At 32.3% G+C, this 18,999-nt stretch overlaps 1 protein-coding gene across 4 annotated transcripts in view; it reads right to left on the bottom strand.

Annotated features, from left to right (window-relative positions):
- Mtd (TLD domain-containing protein mustard) overlaps positions 1–18,250 on the bottom strand; it is a 126,466-nt gene extending 108,216 nt beyond the window's left edge. For 2 of the 4 annotated variants that reach the window (XM_083038506.1, XM_083038509.1), the window contains exon 1: positions 17,619–18,250. In XM_083038506.1, the coding sequence (XP_082894632.1) occupies positions 17,619–17,638 (20 nt within the window). In that variant the 5' untranslated portion in view covers positions 17,639–18,250. Of the gene's footprint in view, positions 1–5,176; positions 5,418–17,618 lie in introns of those variants that run through there. The other 2 variants (XM_083038505.1, XM_083038503.1) reach the window with 2 other exon arrangements.
- Between the last annotated feature and the right edge of the window lie 749 nt (positions 18,251–18,999).

The raw sequence follows: 18,999 nt of genomic DNA, 5'->3' as shown, positions 1-18,999 counted from the left end.
TTTTTAAGTAATTTAATTTAAATTCTGCTATATTATTACTAGTTAATAGAATCTTACAATTAGTAGAAACTTGGCTTTCTCTCATTCTTTAAATATCAGATTTTGTATTCCATCTTGATAATACAGCTATATTCCATAACATCGTAAGAATTTTCGACTTGAAGAGTTAATAACGAAAGATTGATTAACGTAAAACATGATAAGAACGTGCATTTCTATCCTGACATTGTAATAAAATTTAATGTTCATGAATGAAGAACGAATGAAGAATGTTTTTATTCTTATATGACTATTACACTTGACAACTTATTTTTCATCGACCAAAATCACATACATTAATCGACATCGCTGCGATGCAATGCGCCGCAATATCGACTCTCCTGTCTGCGGTCGATAAGAAAAGAAAAAAAAGACAGTGAATGTGCGGACAAAGTGGGGCGCGTTAATGAATTTCCTTATCAAATCAGAACAACATCGTGCCACGAGTCGCTATTATTATCTCTCCCATCGATCAATACGACGTATAGCCATAGTGCACGACGACTTGCAAATAACATCAAAACAGCTCTGCGCGAAAACCTTATTTATTTGTACCAATGCTCGTTTTGATAAAAAAAATAAATAAATAAAAATAAAAATAAAAAATCCAAAAGAGATAGAGATACGCATTTCGTTCATTTTTTAATTGGTATCGAAAACAACGAGATGGAGTTCCGTATATCCATCATGGCATCTCGTGCTAAACATGGCTGTCAGTTTTTTGTTCTCTCTGATACCGAATATACATTTTTCACGATAGATAAATCTCAAAGCACACACTCGATGCAAAAGCTCGCAAATTCAAAAATTATTATTTGTCTGTAAAATAATCTTTTACAAAGCGCTGCTTTGAGACTCCGCAATATCTATTTTTTTCATGCTATTATTTGACAGATTTATCTCTTTTCCAGATAATCTTCATATTAAACGTTAAATTATCCTTGTATAAATTAAATTAATTTAAATTACCTTTATATAAATTAGTTTCTCGTAATAATTATTTTTTTATTTTTTTATTTCTACTAATATTCAATATATGTATATATAAAGTTATTAAGCATTAAGATTAAGAATAAAATTGATATTTAAAATGACTATTGAAATATTGCACAATTATAGAAATTCAGGTCTATGTTCGTATATTACTTCCAACATATTCGCGCGAGCAGTATCTCACTTAGAAACATCTGGAGGGATTAATCGTTCAAGCAGGTCGGCTTCATTAATCGTGATAATTTCGCAAACGACCGCGCCTACGCCAATTTTCAACAGACAGTTTTTCTCATCTGGCGAAGAAGCCCATTAGTTAAACGACATATGATGTAGATTATGCGACAAATCGAACGGCACGTTACAAAAATTATAATAAAATTATCGATTAAAAACTTGGTTCAAATTTGCTGCCACTATTTGCAAATCTGCACTTGCATAAATCCTACACTTCGTTAAAACCAAACACAAAAATCAACTTAACTTTCTACCAGCAAATATTTTGGACGCATCTTATTTCGTAAATCAATTTTTTTGCTTTTGCGCGCAATATTACACAATGCTATTACCTGAATAATATCTTTGTGAATTCTTTGATAACGATAATCTCCTTTTTTTCAAAAGAATTATAGGTGAACATCGAAACAAGCGCATTAAGTTCCGGCTTTCGAATATCGCCCGAGACTATATCTCGACGTTATATCCTGATTTAACGAATTTAATTAGTTCGATCTGGATGACTCTCGTTATCGACATATGCAAGGATGCAAAGCGACACAACACAAAGGCTACAATGAGAAAAACGATTTGCTGCTAGTAATGAAATATTTTGTAATTTAATAACTTGCGCGCGGAGGGAAGAGAAAGTGTGTTTTATTTCGTCGGTAAAAATCAGAACACAATGTACGTATTAAAACTTATATAACATGTATAATATTTAGATCTATATGTATATGTATGTATGCATGTGTGCATTAGAATAACTCCCATCTATGGAGAACTACGAAGGATACTCGCGATCTCGCAGGCTTCCCCAGGTGCACTTGGTGCATTTAGCCCTTCACAGTCGAAAGCTATTAACGAGAGAATCACGTATACCATCTGCGCTGCATAAAGGCGGTTTACTCGCCTTCCAATTAACGTTGGATTCGTCATTCCGCTTTCTCGAAATTGCGACGTTAATTCGAAACAAATCTGTTTCTAGGTGGATTAGAATAGGAAATTGCAATACGCGGTTTTAATAAATCGAATGTAACTTTTAAGCATACATAAGCATATATCAAATAAAATTAAATAAAACAACTCATTGTCAGAGTCTAATACATTACACACACATAAATACACATACATTAGAATTATTGTAATAAAGATTTAATTCACTAAACTTTTTAATTCACTCTTTCATATTGAAGAATAACTTCACTGAATGAGAAATAAATTTAGAAATTATATAATTTTAAAAAGTAACGGTTCACTTTTAATCAGTATTAAAGTATTAATACCTTTTATTAAAGTACAGCGTGTAAAATAAATATTTTATCTGTGCTTAAAGAAATATGATATCTGCGCGAAAAGAAATAAAAATCAAAGTTTTTAAATCGACGCTACGCGACGCGATGCGACGCACCGTTTTAATTCGACGTTAATGCAAAGGGTTTGAATGATCTCCGGCGAGGGTGAAGGTTATTATCCTTCGTTGGCAGGATTCCAACAACTGAGTGTATTCGAGAAGAGTACTTTTCCAACGTACTTAACCCTCGGTAGATTGAAGAGCGATAAAGCTCATCTCCCCCTTCGCCATTCGTCGCGACGATGCGCGCCTCAATGAATCCTGTTATTCAATCTCGGAGAGATCGACCGGTTCTTTATCTCCCCCTCCCCGCACCGTAATCAGTCTCAATAAAGTCTTTCCGTGGTACTAACCGCGTCATATCTTGTCGTTAACTTGTTCGACGAGAGAAAGAGAGAGAGAGAAAATGGACTAAGAGAAAGACCGAAAAACGAGCCAAGTCGAAGATTGGCGGAATAATTCAAATACCAGGACACGCGGCTCAGAGTCACAGACAGAATATTTTACACCAAGGTAAACTAAGCATCTAACATTAGATGCAATGTTGATAGTATTGACTTTGCTTAGCTCTATACTTATGAATATCTCAAAAATACACAGCCGAGACCTATATTTTTGAGAGATCCATACATATATATATATATATATATATATATATATATATATAGAGAGAGAGAGAGAGAGAGAGAGAGAGAGAGAGAGAGAGAGAGAGAGAGAGAGAGAGAGAGAGAGAGAGAGAGAGAATAAAAAGATAATATAAATAAGAAAATAAAGAAATAGGTTACATCTCACATCACATTCTCAATATCGCATCTAGGATATATGCAATATAGCTATTTAATTTTATTAAAAAATAAAATTAATTTCATTAATTTAATTTTTAATTAAAAAATTAATTTGCTTTATTTAAAAAAAGCGAGTGAAATGTAGATCCCAAAATTACCTATATTTATTATTATTCTTTTTTTAATTTTTATTCTCGTGATGAGAATAACGCTTATTAAAATATCTTTATATATGTTTATAAGAGAGAGACTAAGACTATCCTCAAATTATGATTACATTAATTTTATTATAATATATATAATATATACAAAAATATTTATTTTGTGAAATTTTTTCTCCAAACTATATTATTTTCTCTTTATATTATTTTGAAAAGTAGAAAAAATACTTATAATCTTATATATTAAAGTAAGTTTTTTGAGTAATTTTTAGCAAGCGTATTATAGTAACGCATAAAGAAGAAATAAACTAAATAAATCAACTGACTCATCTAAATACATTGTGACATATAATTGCGCAAACTAATCGCCTCATTTATAATTTAAAGTAATAATCTATGTCTGTTTTTATATGGAATAAAATAATATACGTAGTCAAATAACTACAATGAAATGGCTCGAAAGGATTAAACCTTTCGCGATTATAACCGCAGCGTTTGCTATAGCCTAGCTTGTTCACTTCCTATGAAATTTCTCGCCAGCGACATGTATTTTTTTTTTTTTTTTTCAAGTATTTTACCAACGAGTACAAGTCAATGAACAAAAGTCTGCGCGCGCGAGCATGCGTGAGTGATTATCGTCGTCGTAATTGCCCGTCATGTCGGCGTGGAAATCGTTTTTATCGGTCCCGCCATCGCACACGCGTGCGCGTAACAGCTTGTTAACGCCTATTTAATCAAGAAATACCTCGGTACTTGACAAAAACCATGTTTAGATTGATCTTTTAATTTATTCACATGTGCGTCAATGATACGTTAGTGGTACATCAATAGCGTATCAATTCTATAATACCATTGTTTACATGTAAATATGTCCCTTCGTCTTTAACATTTCAACGGATACTCCCGATACGTAGGCTTCCCCTGAGATGTTTATTAAAAATTTTATTTTTCTCTTATATAGATTATTAATATAAATGATTAATATATGGTAGATGATGATATCTAATGCAAAAATAAAGTTATATAATGTAGAAATAAAGAAATCTTTGTTTACTTCAATTTTATCAGATAACTAACGTCGAGTTAAATATGCATAATAACAATATTGTGTCTATTATTATATGCGCGTTCGCTATAACCAACAGAAAATTGCAATTGTAAATGCGAGAATGTTAATTTTAATGACGAACTCTCTTTGCCAATTTAAATTCTCAATTAAAATATCAAAGCCCTAAAATTCTCACAAAATATTCGCTAGTCACGAATATGCAAATCTGTAATGTAAAGATTTACTCACTTCACGAGTAAAATAAATAAATGTCATATGTTTTACCGAAAAAGATAATACGAATAAATCCGCTATGCAAATTCGCCAAAACAACGAGAAACAAAGTTATATGTATCCAGTTTAACATTCTTAATAACTTGATTTCTTTATTTCTAAAGCATCTATTGCAGATATTTTCAAGTTGTAGAAAATTATATGCATTCAGCGTAACTCACGCTCTTATACATATTCCCTCCTATTTAACTTGTAATAAAGTTATGTAAAACATTGAAAACTAAGCTTTTTGAAAATTAAGCTACAGACAAAGTTAATCGAGACGCTGAAGAGAATCATATATACGCACATTCAGTGTAACCCTTTCCTCACATTTGTGTTAGTCAACACAAATGGAATAAAGTTATCGGAGAGATAAATGACTTTGTGGTCTCTTTCAAGATCGTAGCACACTAAAAGAGCTAAGATTAATCCAATCTACGGATAAAGTTAACCCCCAAAGAGAACTAGTTATAAATGAATCCGACGTGCGACCGGAGATAATACGGACCGTACACGATTCAGGCAAAGTCCTCGCGGAAGGATCGTCGCGAGGTAACTGACGTTTCACCGATGTTCAAACGGAAGCGCGCACCCTCCGCGCTTCGGGGCACCCTCCCGCTCTACCAGCGAGGTAACCTTTCCCACCCCTCGGACCGAACGCGTCACGGCCTAACCCACCCTCGGCGACCCCAGGACCGTAGCCACCCCACCGGGTGGAGACTCCACCTCCCTTTGCTGCTCGTGTGTCTCGTCCACCAACGTCCTCAACGACGCAGATAGACGGGATCTGTTGTCAAGTTGCCAACGGAATGGACTCCTCCTCGTCCACCCGCCATTGTCTTACTCGTCACTGTCGTCGCGACGGTGCATCGAAAAATTGCATCGAGAAAAAAAAGAATAAGTAGGGAATTGTCGTTCTTGAATGAGTACATTCGTGCGGATCGCTCCGGCCTTTATTTCATCGTGAAAAACTCTTCGTCATCACTGTCGATATATCGTTTTAGTGGCTTTAAAAAAACGCATTAGTTTGCGACGAAAAAGCGAAATCGCAAAATGTTTTAAAATAAGGGACTTGTCGCGAAAAGAATATATTTAATTCAAAATCAAGAAATGAATATTTCAAAGATGTTCTCCATAAAAAATTAAAAAAAAAAAAATTAATTAAATTAAATAAAACAAATTTAAAAAATGGACCGGTACGCATTCTTGCAAGAAAAACTATTTTTCGGTGTTAGTTTTGCAAAATCCTATACGTTAATAAATGTATAATATTTTCATTGCTGACTTTAAATGACGATAAATAAATCATTCTAGCTATAATTTTCTGCATTAACAGATGCATATCGATTGAATAATCGATAATATTTTCCGTATTGATTCAACGATCAATAATGTACACGCATAAACGTGACGATAAAAACGACATACCACAAATGACGCAACAATCAGGACGTTAAGTCATCCTGACGCGAACAGACTTAATTTATTCTTGATAATGCGCAAATCAAGTATACGAATCATCTCAATTTTCTCGAAGGCTGAAGAGGGTCAAACAGTGTGGGAGAGCGGTAGAGAGACAAGGGAAACGAGAAAGAGAGAGGCGGCTTTAAGGCGTAGTAAACGGAGAAGCACTGTACATAGACTCGAAAAGCCAAGCGAAGAGCAGAGGGTTGGTCGATGCCGCAAGGTCGTTCGGTATCGACGGTCTCCCCCGATCCCCACCTAACCCAGGATGTCCCGATCCAATCGACGTTTCGTTACTCTACCACGATTCATTGAGGGCCGGCGTGTGTGACGGACATTTCTAACCATCGGTATAAATCACGCACGATGCTCCCAAAGGCGCGACTATATGTTCGATATCTTGTCACCCTCTTTCCATGCCGAAGTCAAGGTACTGATATATCCAATGTTGGGTCAGGGATAATTGCGATACCGCGCGATATTTTTCAACGAAATATATAAACTCGATAATCGTAACAAAAATATTAAAAAGTTATAATTTAATTTTTTAGTAGATATTAAATAACAAGAAAATGCTACCAATTAACGCAATTATGTAAAATTTTAAAAACTAATAGAAAATATTGCATTGTCTGCATTTTCTGCAATTTCTCTTTAATGGAGAATTCATGTATTATAAAGAGATTTAAGAAAAAACAATATAATTGAGAAAAGTTTAATTTCAAACTAATAATTTAATACAAATCTTTAATTGAAATCTTCATGATTTTCTGCGTGATAAGAGTTAATTCCAATATTCCAATTATTTTAATCGACATAGAAACTTACTAGAATTAATCTCGAATTTGACGTTTTCAGGAGTTCGATATTAGAAAGCTCTATAGCTGATCAACCAATCGATAGTATACTATATAATCGTGATTAAAAAGTCATATTATCGCAATATTCGCCGATATCATTCGCATAACTGGCCAGCAACAAAGTATAGGCCGACTATCTATTAATAGTAAAATCCAATGCGAGGATTATTATTCTCGCATCATTATCGGTGTGTATGCACCTCTGTCAATGTCAGCTCCATAATTTCTCGCTGCGAGCATTATTGACGCACAATCCAAAAATAAAACGGCGAATGATGAATTAGCAATTAATCGGAATGACATAAATAAATGTATACAATAGATACATGTATATAGATAGAGAGCTAATGTGCGTACGTGTATCTCTCTGTTTATATATATATATATATATATTTTTTTTTTATATATATAAACACTTGTGCTCACATATACGGAGAAAAAGTTTGCTGGTACAGCATATTCTATGTTATCATAATAAATTTTATCAGTTATTACATGAACAATAAAAAGAAAACTTGTCGAGAATATTAATTTTATTTGCTAAAAATAATTTTGCAAAATCTGCATAAAAGAAGATTTCACTATACAAACAAATTAATTCCTATTGTGCTCTCAAAGCAGATATATGATTTTATAACAGCAAAAAAAAATATATTTGTCGAAAGTAGATTATTTTGCTTTAACAGCAAATATTTCTAAACAAATAAATTTATTTAATAAAATGTTTACATTTTATAAATACTATAATATCGAATAATAAAGTTTTCTCGCTATTATATCTAGTATACAGCAAGATGTTTTGCTGCGATAGCAAAATTGTTTTTCTCCGTATAGCTCGCAGTATAAATATCTCTGCCCAAGTAATTTCTTGCCGAATAGCTATATCAGTAAAATACCTAATAAAAATAAGTTAATAATACGTATTAAACTATATGTTCATGCCTGAGTGAGTAAGGCGATATACATATATGTACTTCACCATTTGACGATTGAAAACAGCTGCGCGCTGCTATTGATCGTTTATCGGTCTACCATTAGCCGACGAACGACTAATTATAATCATACCATTGAATATCTTGCGCGAGTTTTATATAAAAGCGTATCTCACGTTTCATAAAAGACCTTGGACATCAGCGCAACCAGAGGATATAATGAAAATGTGAAACTCGGCGAACTAAAAAAAGAAAAAAAGAGGGGTGTGTCGTGAAACGACAAGGCCGTCTTTAATGAGAACGCGATTTTTTCGATATCCCGAAATTGCAACTAAAGTTCGAAAACAGAATTCAATCCGAAAACTAATTGATTATTTTCTTGAACACTTGCTTGTAAAATTACTATTTTATCCTAACTTTTTCAACACATACGCACATTTATAATAAAGTTTTTTAACAAATATTATTACACAGATTAATATTTATTCAATTCATAAACTTCTTATTTTATCAACAATATTCAAAATATACATTTAAGTACGATTAAGTACACAAGATCTATTAATCTGATTCTGATAACTCTCACCATATAATCACCGTGAGTAATTAAATGCGTATGCATGCCATAATTAAATGTCATATTTTGTTCATTTGTTGTTTTAATAAATTTATTGTGTCCATCAAAGAGTAAAAAATTGATAAGAAAAGATAGAGTAATTTTATTTAATTTTTTAAACAAATAAAAAAATATAAATTGCCTGACCTTAAAGTTGCCATACTCTTCGGATTTTTCTCTTATTTATCCCTTATTACTCCCTTATGATACTCATACAACACTCATTCGTGAAAACACTGTTAATTTCGATTGCACTGTGTACTAATTACAACGAAAGAATGCAAAATCACGATTAGACGAAACCATTATCTCGTTCAATACTGGAAACTCGCGCGGCCAAATCAACACAATGTTATCTTTATTATTAACTAATATAGTATGTGTATTTACGGTATTTTATTAATTAAACGCATTTCAATAATTATAAATTAACAATTTCTTTAAGAGATAATACGACGGAATAATACGTAGCACGCGGTTAGTTCCTGATGCTCACTCGTGACTCGTCGTATGAATGACAACAAGATCATCACGCATAAACGAGCGCTCTAAATGATATTGAATTTTTCCGATGTATAGAAGTATAGGCACTCATTACTGTTTACGTGCGGTGATCTTGTCGTTCGCGCGACGAGATTCGAGCGAGCAGAACTTATTTGTCTGTTCGATATTGCTATATGTATTATTTCATAGTATTTCCTTTCGCAGAAGATATTTAACGCGATTATTTTCTCTCTGTACGAATATTACAGTTAACAATTATATATCAACTAGGGTGATTAATTAATTTTCGTGATTATCGTGTTTCAAATCGCCATTAATTCGTATAGTATCAGGATAAACTTGCCAATATCGTTTTCGAATTTCTCACCCATTAATAAAACATAGAAGATCTAAAACGAAATAATTATAGAATGAACATTATAGAAACGCGTTTAATTAATAAAATAATATTCTTAGAAATCGTGCATTTCGTGTGTCGCCGTATTATTTCTTAAAGCACGATCGCAAAAACTATATTATCTATGTATGTATAAGTAATCGTAGGATACCAAACATGATCATTTCCTAATACAATTATTACAATTAGCAATTATTAATTCGCGTGAATAATCAATTTTCGCGATTATTTGTTTCAACTAATCTCAACTAATCATCAACTCGTATAGTATTGCGCAGTATCGGGATAAAATTGTCGATGTCATTTTCCAATTTCTCAATCATTAACAAAATATCGCGGATATAAAATGGATTGATTCGAGCGTTATTGAAATGCATTTAATTAATAAGTATAATCGTTATTGACCCCGTATTTTAATATTTATTAACTGCGTATCACAAATTTGGCGCGTTGATAATTTATTTGATCAAAAATCAATTGGGTGAGTCAACAAAGTGATAGAATATTCTCTCTTGTATATTTCATCTGTAAATATCTATCTTTAATTTTAATGTGTATACATTTATTTACTTGTATTATAATGAGAAATAGAATGAAATTATCGTACAATGCGTGCTATAGTATTTGTTAGCAACAGAGATAGCATGTGTGAATTTGGTCGTGCGATTTTCCAGTGTCGGGCGCGAATCATAACCGTGTAATTATGATTGTCCCACTCTTCTTTCATATTAAAATAAAATATATATCGTGTGTAATTAAGTTAAGAATGTTCTGAAAAATGTTGAGCAATCATATTCCGATTAATAACGCGCGATCGAAATTTTCGCGTGTGAGTGACATAAAGGAACAAATTGAAGAAACATACAAGAAAAAAAAAGAGACTCGGGAAAGGCATTGAATAACGGCATGAAAATTATGTGGTAAGCAAATTTTAATTTTATGTATTGATTTTTTATAAAATTAATTGCTAACTTATCTTCGCGGTAACATAGTTTATTCTTTGAAGCTCTAATGTTTTAACTTTTAAACATTAAACTAAATAAGTTTGGGATTAAATCAACGAGTTAACAATAAATTAATACCTAATTATAATTCCGCGTATCATTTCTTATGATGTTAGGTTAACGCAAGTTTTTCCATTTACCTATTTCAAAAGTGAGGAAAAACCGTAAAAATTATAATTATTAAAAAATAATTATTATAACGTTTATACCTGCTGGCTGAAATAACATAAGCTCATCGACATTATTGATTGTGAGATTTTATCAATTAATTGCAATTTATCTATTTATAATACTTCGTTTTATGTGATCTCGTTTATAATACGAGTTTGTACAAAGTTAGAATTATTTATAATTTAAAACGTGTGATGTTTGATATAATTTTATGTTGTTTAGAGTAATTTTTTTACAACCCCTATAAACTTGATCTAGTTTGAATATCTCGTATAAGATCGATCAAACTATAATATTTCTGCAAATAATTAATTGCGACGGAAAATTAACGACGATATAAAATGTCGTTCGTCTCAATATATCGTACGCAAATTATCGCAGCCGAGATCGGCTGATAAGAATCACACAACGAGAAGAACCGATTTACAGAAAAGTGAATACGGTAGCTAATCCGACTGTGAAAACACATTCCGTACATGACACGCGGCTTTTTTGCGGCGCTGTACATATACTATAATCAGCCACGCGCGTATCTAAGCAAATGAACCGAAATCCACCATCATTTTCACCGCCAATGCCTGAGTTGGATGAATGCCGCAAGCAAAACACGTCGTGTCTTATCTCTCTCGGCCTCTTTTTGTCTCGACTTTTTGTCACGAACTTATCATTATGTTTTTCGATATAACTGTTAAAAATTTTGCAGTCAAAAATAACAAAAATAAGATTAAGTACCGAAAATTTATAAAAATTAAATTATGTCATTATTTTTATTTTTCAAAGTTTTATAGCCGGTAGATACTTTTTCTCTTCGTTATAGGTACATAATTTATGTAATTCTATTAAAAGGGATATGTGTTTCAATGACAGACGTTATTTACCAATATCGATTTATCGAGCATGTCAAATTTCCCAGATCGGAAGTTCTCGCCTTTGATACGAGATTGTTACTCTGGAGAACGAGTGGTAGAAGGTAACGTAACCTAGATCACTTTATCACATGGTATAGATATATCGCGATGACAAACCCCAGTCTCGCTCGAAAGTCGGGATAGGTTGGCCGCTTGATCGTTGCGGCCGCACTCGCATTAGGTTGGCTCCAGTAACCTGGCATTAATAACTGTTACACACATTGGTGCACTGCATGCGATGCACACACGGCTCGCCCTTGCATAAATCAAGCGGAATGACCGCGTAACGAAAAATCGCTTACGCTTTGTCCTATATGTCGATCCTATAGCGTCGCATGTGAGTGCGATAGAAAAGTATTTATCCATCGCGATAAATCGAAGGAATCGATTTAGGCTTTAGGCAATCATAGCGTGCCATAAAAAACAATATAATCGGTGTAACTAAACAGTATAACCCGGTGAATTCAATTTTCAACGCCACCGATACGGGAAATTGAATCTTACGCTATTGTCGCAATTTTATTGTCGCGAATGAAACGTACAGATCATTCCGTGCGCGTATGATCGAAATTATATATCTCAATCATAATGTAATGACAATATTAATTATTTCTTTTGCAATTGCGCGACGGCAGGCAACAACTAATTGAAATTCCGCCAAAAATAAAGTGCATGAGCTAACTGATTCTTTTGTTTCTTTTATTGCTACATATTCAATGAAACTTAGAAAAGCGAATAAAAAAAAAAAAAGAATTATCAAATATAATTTTATTTATTTAGAGAAATAAATAAATTTATTATATTATATAGAGAAACTATAAATTTATTTATTATAATTTATAAATTCAATTTCCTTCGATTTATTTTATGCCTTCTAAATTAATACGGCATAAATCTTAATGGTATATCTTTGCCGTTGTAACGTCTAGCAAAACTCTATGAAAGCAATTTATCAAATAGAATCATGATTTAATCATGCCATTTAGAAAGGAACTATTTCTTGCCTTAAGTCTTTTCTTTGTTTTCGTCAAACGCACAAAACAAAAATATTTCAAAGCTGCTTCTAATTAAAAACTGCATAATTCGAATAACGTTCGGATAGTGTGATACATGTGGCTATAGTGCATTAAAAACAATTATTTTAATAAGCGTAGCTAAGCGACAAAATATTCATTAGTATACATCTCGGCTTGTTGGGCGCACGAAATCGCGTGTTACATATACATTTAAATATCCATTAAGTTCATGCCTATGTCTCTTTTCTTCACGCCATCGTTACAAGTTACGAGATATGGACGATGCAATAATTTAGATAAGAAGCAATACAAGCTACACATCCGGAACAAAACTCCAAAGAGAAGAATTCTCTCTCTCTCTCTCTCTCTCTCTCTCTCTCTTTCTCTCTCTCGAAAAATTGAAAAGTTGATGTAAATTTTCTTTCGCGTAAACTTTTTTCACGCAATAAACACTCGTTTCTATAGAAAGTAAAACACAAAATACGACACAAAAGGATACAAAATAAAAATTTTATCGAGTTTATCTCTCATCTCTCTCTCTCTCTCTCTCTCTCTCTCTCTCTCTCTCTCTCTCTCTCTCTCTCTTTCTTTCACTGATCTGACGTATAATTTTTTCTACATTATTATATCGTTCGCGAACTGATTGTAATTAATTTTCGACATTTTTGATAGCTTCCCACAAATTAGGACTTATCGGTTACTGTAATCAGAGGACAAACTGTAGCACACACATACCCAAAAATTCACTGATAAGCGATGGGAGAATTAAAACGGATCTCGTAATTAACGTACAAGTAACTGTACAAGATACGCGAACAAAAAAGCAGAATTTATCGACAATTTTGACATCTTTTTCCTGGTATACATGTGCTGAAAATTCCGCGAGAAAACAATTTAATCTTCAACAAAAACTTCTCTCGTAAAGCACCGTCTGTGTAAATAAATATATGCAAATGAATTTTTAAGTAGAAAAACTTATGACAAAAAGAGATAATACCAGAATAAAAAGTCTTTTATTTAATTATTACGACTTTGATGATATAGAGGCCAGGGCTACATGTGGTTTCGAAAATATGTTTTCGTAATTGAATCTCGTTAATTATCAAGTTTGAAGAAAGATGTTAATTATGTCTATATGAACAAAATCGATGTGAATAACACATAAAATTCCTGACGAGCAATTTTCAAGCAAATACACTTTTTTGGTATTTATGGAATAAAACAGATTAAGTTATATATTAAAAAATAATTATTAATTCTAAATATAAAAATATATGAATAAATTAATAGATAATATTAATATTAATATGATTAATATTATGCTATATAACAAAATGTTAAAGATATTACGTAAAACTTCATAAAAATATTCGGAGGATTATATAAAATAAGATAATTTATATTGTTACGTTATTTCCCCAATTCCCAGATTAATTTTTTTTTTTTTTTTTGCATTGACGGATTTCTCAAGTTTGTTCAACATACTGAAATCGAACACGAAACATCCTTCTCAATATGTCATCATGATACACCCGGTATACTAAATCTCGACATTGTATACATCTTCCAAAGAAAATCTAGCCCAAATATCGATCGTTATATAAAGTCCATACTTACAGAGCGTAATATGTAATGCGATTCGATATATATCATAAGATTTAGTCATTTCGATTCCGTTTAAATGTACACAAGAAGAAACTTGATTTGCTAAACTGCTAAATCAATTAATAATAATGTATACCTATCTACGCGACACAGAGATTCTACGAAAACTTTTATCGATTATCACGAACAAAATATTGCATAATATTAGTAACCAGATTTTTCAGTAATCGAGCCGCCAATGGATTGAAAATTTATTTAAATATATTGAAAATTTCTTTCTTTTTCGAGAATCAAAGGCTGATATTTTATTTGATGCATTTGTACGTTGTAGAAAATTGTATGTCAATAAACATGGTACCGTACACTACCGGAGATGCAAATATGCAGCAAAATGCAAAGTGCTGAAACTACCTAGCAAACGACATTCATAACAAAACGTCATTTCAGATACTACATTATCGCGCACATACGCGAGCTGCAGAAAAGTGCACGCGTACGGAACCAGTAAAACGCGCGCATGTCGCCATGACCGTAGCAAAAGATAGGTGTGTGCCTTCTACACGTTTGCACTTGCATTCCCTTCTACTACCACAAGTTATGACTTAGTATTATCAATAAGAATAACGACTGAGAAAACTTTTGATAACAGAACTTCTGAAATACAGGAAAGCTCGATAACGATAAAGTTTATTTTAAATTTAATTTAAATCAAAGAAATACGTGATTGTTAATCATCATATTAATAAGTATAATACTAAAGTGAAACTGCCAAATTATATATTATATAGGTATATACATGCACATGTATATACATACACTTGTGAGAGAATTTTCTCTTAAAATTTACCTTGAAAATCATGGTAATCGTGAGACAATATGGTATGGAAAGAATTTTATGAGAATTTCTCTGATTAATATTTATCACAATAAAAATAATAATATCTATCACAATAAAATATAAAACATGTTTGATTAATTTTACTAAACTGCATAGTAAAGTTAATCAAACATGTTTTATATTTTATTGTGATAGATATTATTATTTTTATTGTGATAAATATTAATCAGAGAAATTCTCATAAAATTCTTTCCATACCATATTGTCTCATGATTACCACGATTTTCAGGATAAATTCCAAGAGAAAATTTTCTCTGTGTACACACACAATTTTTAAATTTTATCTTTGCCTTTGCTACTAAAAAAAATTAAAAGTCCAGTCTATTTTTTATTCAAAATCTGCATTATTTTCATGGCATTTAACGTAAATAATATTTATATTTCTGATAATATATGCAATCTCTTTTAAACTTTTCTTGCGATCTATTTTTACATCATACGCTATTGCCTCGGGCCCAGATTTTTTGCAACCGATCCTGCAAGCGAGTACCCATAATTTCGCGCTCATTACGTGGGCGTAGAAAGATCGTGATCCTTGCACGGAAGATGCTTCCAACCAGCTTTCAACAAGAGGCGCCTATATAAATCCAAGTGTTTTTCCGCGATCGCGTTATTCTCATCAAAATTCACAATTATAATATTAATCATACGCGCAAAAGATAAGTAATTTTATATATACTTATGTCTTTATGTATAATCATTCTAATAACGTCAACTGAAATTAATTAAAATTTGTTTTTTTTTAATTTTATCTCTAAAAAGTAATAAGCATAAATGAATTCGGAATAACAATCTAATTAACACAAAAAATTCTTACACTTAATTAAATGCAACGAAATGAATACAGAATGTAATTAATATTTGACATTACTTTCATTTTTATCGATACTTCGTATCATTATATTAATCAATACTTGATATTACGAAAATATGGTGTGAAATATCATAAGAAATACATTTTATTTAACAATTTGTATTAGTAATTTAGTAGAAAAAAAAAAAAAATTATTAGTTAGAAATAATTTTGTAGACGAAGTGTTGCGTTAAATACATATAAAAATAATTATCACTATAGTTAATGTAATAATCATAATATTGCTCAATGTACACGTGTTCCGAACGTATATATAAAAATGACGATATCCCGATGTTTTTAACTTCATATACTGTTAGCTGCATATTTTATACTGTTGTTAATCCCATATCCCATTAGCTGCATATTTTATAATGTTATTATTTATATCTCTATAGAATTATCGAGTAGAATAAGTTGTTTCGATCGAACAATTTTTTTTCTCGAATTGCGTCATTACTTGAGATATAAAATGTCAGATAAAATTATATATAACGAAATTTCATCTGTATACATTTACACATCTGTGGAATCACATAGCTACGTAGTCAATTTATTAATCGGATAACAGCTTAACTTTGCTATCGAAGCGAAGTGTCGAGTTTCGACACGACACAGAACATATACATATTTCACTCCTCGAAATTAATTCGATAACATCAGTGCGGATCACATATTTATATAAAAGATCGAATCGATTCGGAATAGGTATTCGCTTCCGATTACGGATAAATTAAATTATATATAAAAAAAAAATAATGGTAAAAGAGAATTAAATCTCTGATGCAATTGGCAAACTCTCAACTTTAATATCTTGTATATTATTCCCATATCGCCCTAACCTTTCTTTGTTGCGAAGGATAATAACGTATGTCCCAAAGGAACATTATGGATTTAGAAGCTCATTTTATGATATATTTCACCAATGTCGGTTAAGTTTAATCAATATTTAACGAAATTCTCGTCTCTCTCAGCTAAAATTAAATGAAGATAAAGCAATCTCTTTAAGATAGTTGCATGTTTTCCCATTAAATATTATGATATTATGATATTTCAAATATCCATAAATATTTCGATTGTAAGAAACTTTTTTGTTAAAAATATTTCAATGCATTAATAAGATTTAAATAAGTTTATCTTACCAGAGAAGTTTAATTTAAAAAATATAAGGTTTTTATCTCATAGTATAATAAATAGAATGTTCGATTTAAAAAAAGATAATATATAGGTAAAAGGAAATCTCAAGGACAATTTCTAATTATTTTAAACTGACTTGCAGGTTAGTTTGAACTATGGTGAATGTGTCGAAACTCGAAATCGACGTTGATGTACGTGTGTGGGTGCTGGCATCGACCATTAGTATCAATCAAGAAGAAACCCAAATAGTCGATATCGCGAGCATAAGTTTCCGATTCAATTTAAATCGCATGTATTAGCATATCTTTTTTCGGCAACGTTTCGCCTCTGGCAACGCAAAGAGCGGAAAAAAGGAAGAGAAAAAACATGAGAAGAGAAACTCACATTTTGCTGTGGTCTGCCATCCCCGGTTAACTGTATCCTCTGTTGGTCGTCCTCTCGAGCCCTCTTGACGATGTCGAGCCACCTTCACCTCCTTCTCCTCTTCCTCCTCCTCCTCCGACGGAGCTTCGGCGCCTTTCGGCGAACACCCCGATTACGGAGCTTTTCCAGACACTCGCGGATATGATGAACGTCGAGGATCCGCGTTCTCCGAGAACGCGATAAAAACCTACGACGATCACGCGGTAAGATCGCGACACAGTTGCATAGAGCCGGTTATACAGTTATACACACGACGAAACACACAACCGCGCGACGCGAATAATGAGGGAGAGCGGTCGGAAAAAGGGTGGAAGGAAGGGGGGGAGAGGGAACGGGGACGGCGGCGAAAAGTGACAGAAACGCGCCGCGTGTGGCGAAATTTCTCACGATTTCACGGCTCGATAATTCGCCTCGCGGCTCATAGCGCACGACTGGAATAGCACAGGAACACAAGAGATCGCGACACTACGCGATGAGCACAATTCAGCGGAAACCGAAACGCGTTTACGCACCGGTTAAAATGCGATAATACGGGACGCTTCGCGACCACTCGCGACTCGCGCGGCACGAACCATCATCGATTGTTGACGAGCGGCGCACCTGCAATGCTGCCGACATCTGACAGCAGTGACAGGAACGAACGATGGACGATGAGTCGATAAAACTGTAAGAAAAACAAATGACAAATAATTCGAGATGGTATAATCGTGTTGTAAATAAATGATCAATATTAGTTTTGTAGTTAAATAAAATTATTTTATATGTATATATATACTCTTGTGTAATATCAAATCGAATAATAATCAAACATCACACTAACCCACCACATTTTTATTTGTGTACAATATATATTGTTGAAAGAAATGAAAAAAAGATGAGGTATGAATCATATTAAATTGTTAAATAATTATGAGAGATAGAATGAGCAAAAGAAAAAATCCAGCATATATACATTGTCATGATAAATTGATGCAAAGCATCAAGTAAAATGATAGCAGAGTATTTACAGTTAGTAATTATTTTGGTTATCAACTTGTGATAAACGAATGAATTTGAGCATCTTAAATAATTTTTATAAATAAATGTTGGTTGTCGAAAAAATTCTATTGTTAATTGTCCGATTCATATTTTTAATTTTTTAATCTATTATAAAGTTTTTATTAGATAACTTTCCAAATTGTAGACTATTTTATGACCATATGTATATTCATAAAGAAATTGATATATTTTTAATAAAATATATTATTCTGACAAAAGTTCTCTATGCAGTATTAATGTTAGATATAAGATCTAATTGAACGGACTTAAATGAACCAATTTGGTAAATATAAAATTTAAAATT

This window comes from Prenolepis imparis, unplaced genomic scaffold (assembly GCF_030444845.1).
Source record: "Prenolepis imparis isolate NDT839.2.m4 unplaced genomic scaffold, iyPreImpa1.0 SCAF_5, whole genome shotgun sequence".
In the NCBI taxonomy this organism is placed as follows: Eukaryota; Metazoa; Arthropoda; class Insecta; order Hymenoptera; family Formicidae; genus Prenolepis; species Prenolepis imparis.
This window is presented reverse-complemented; position numbering and strand designations above follow the sequence as displayed.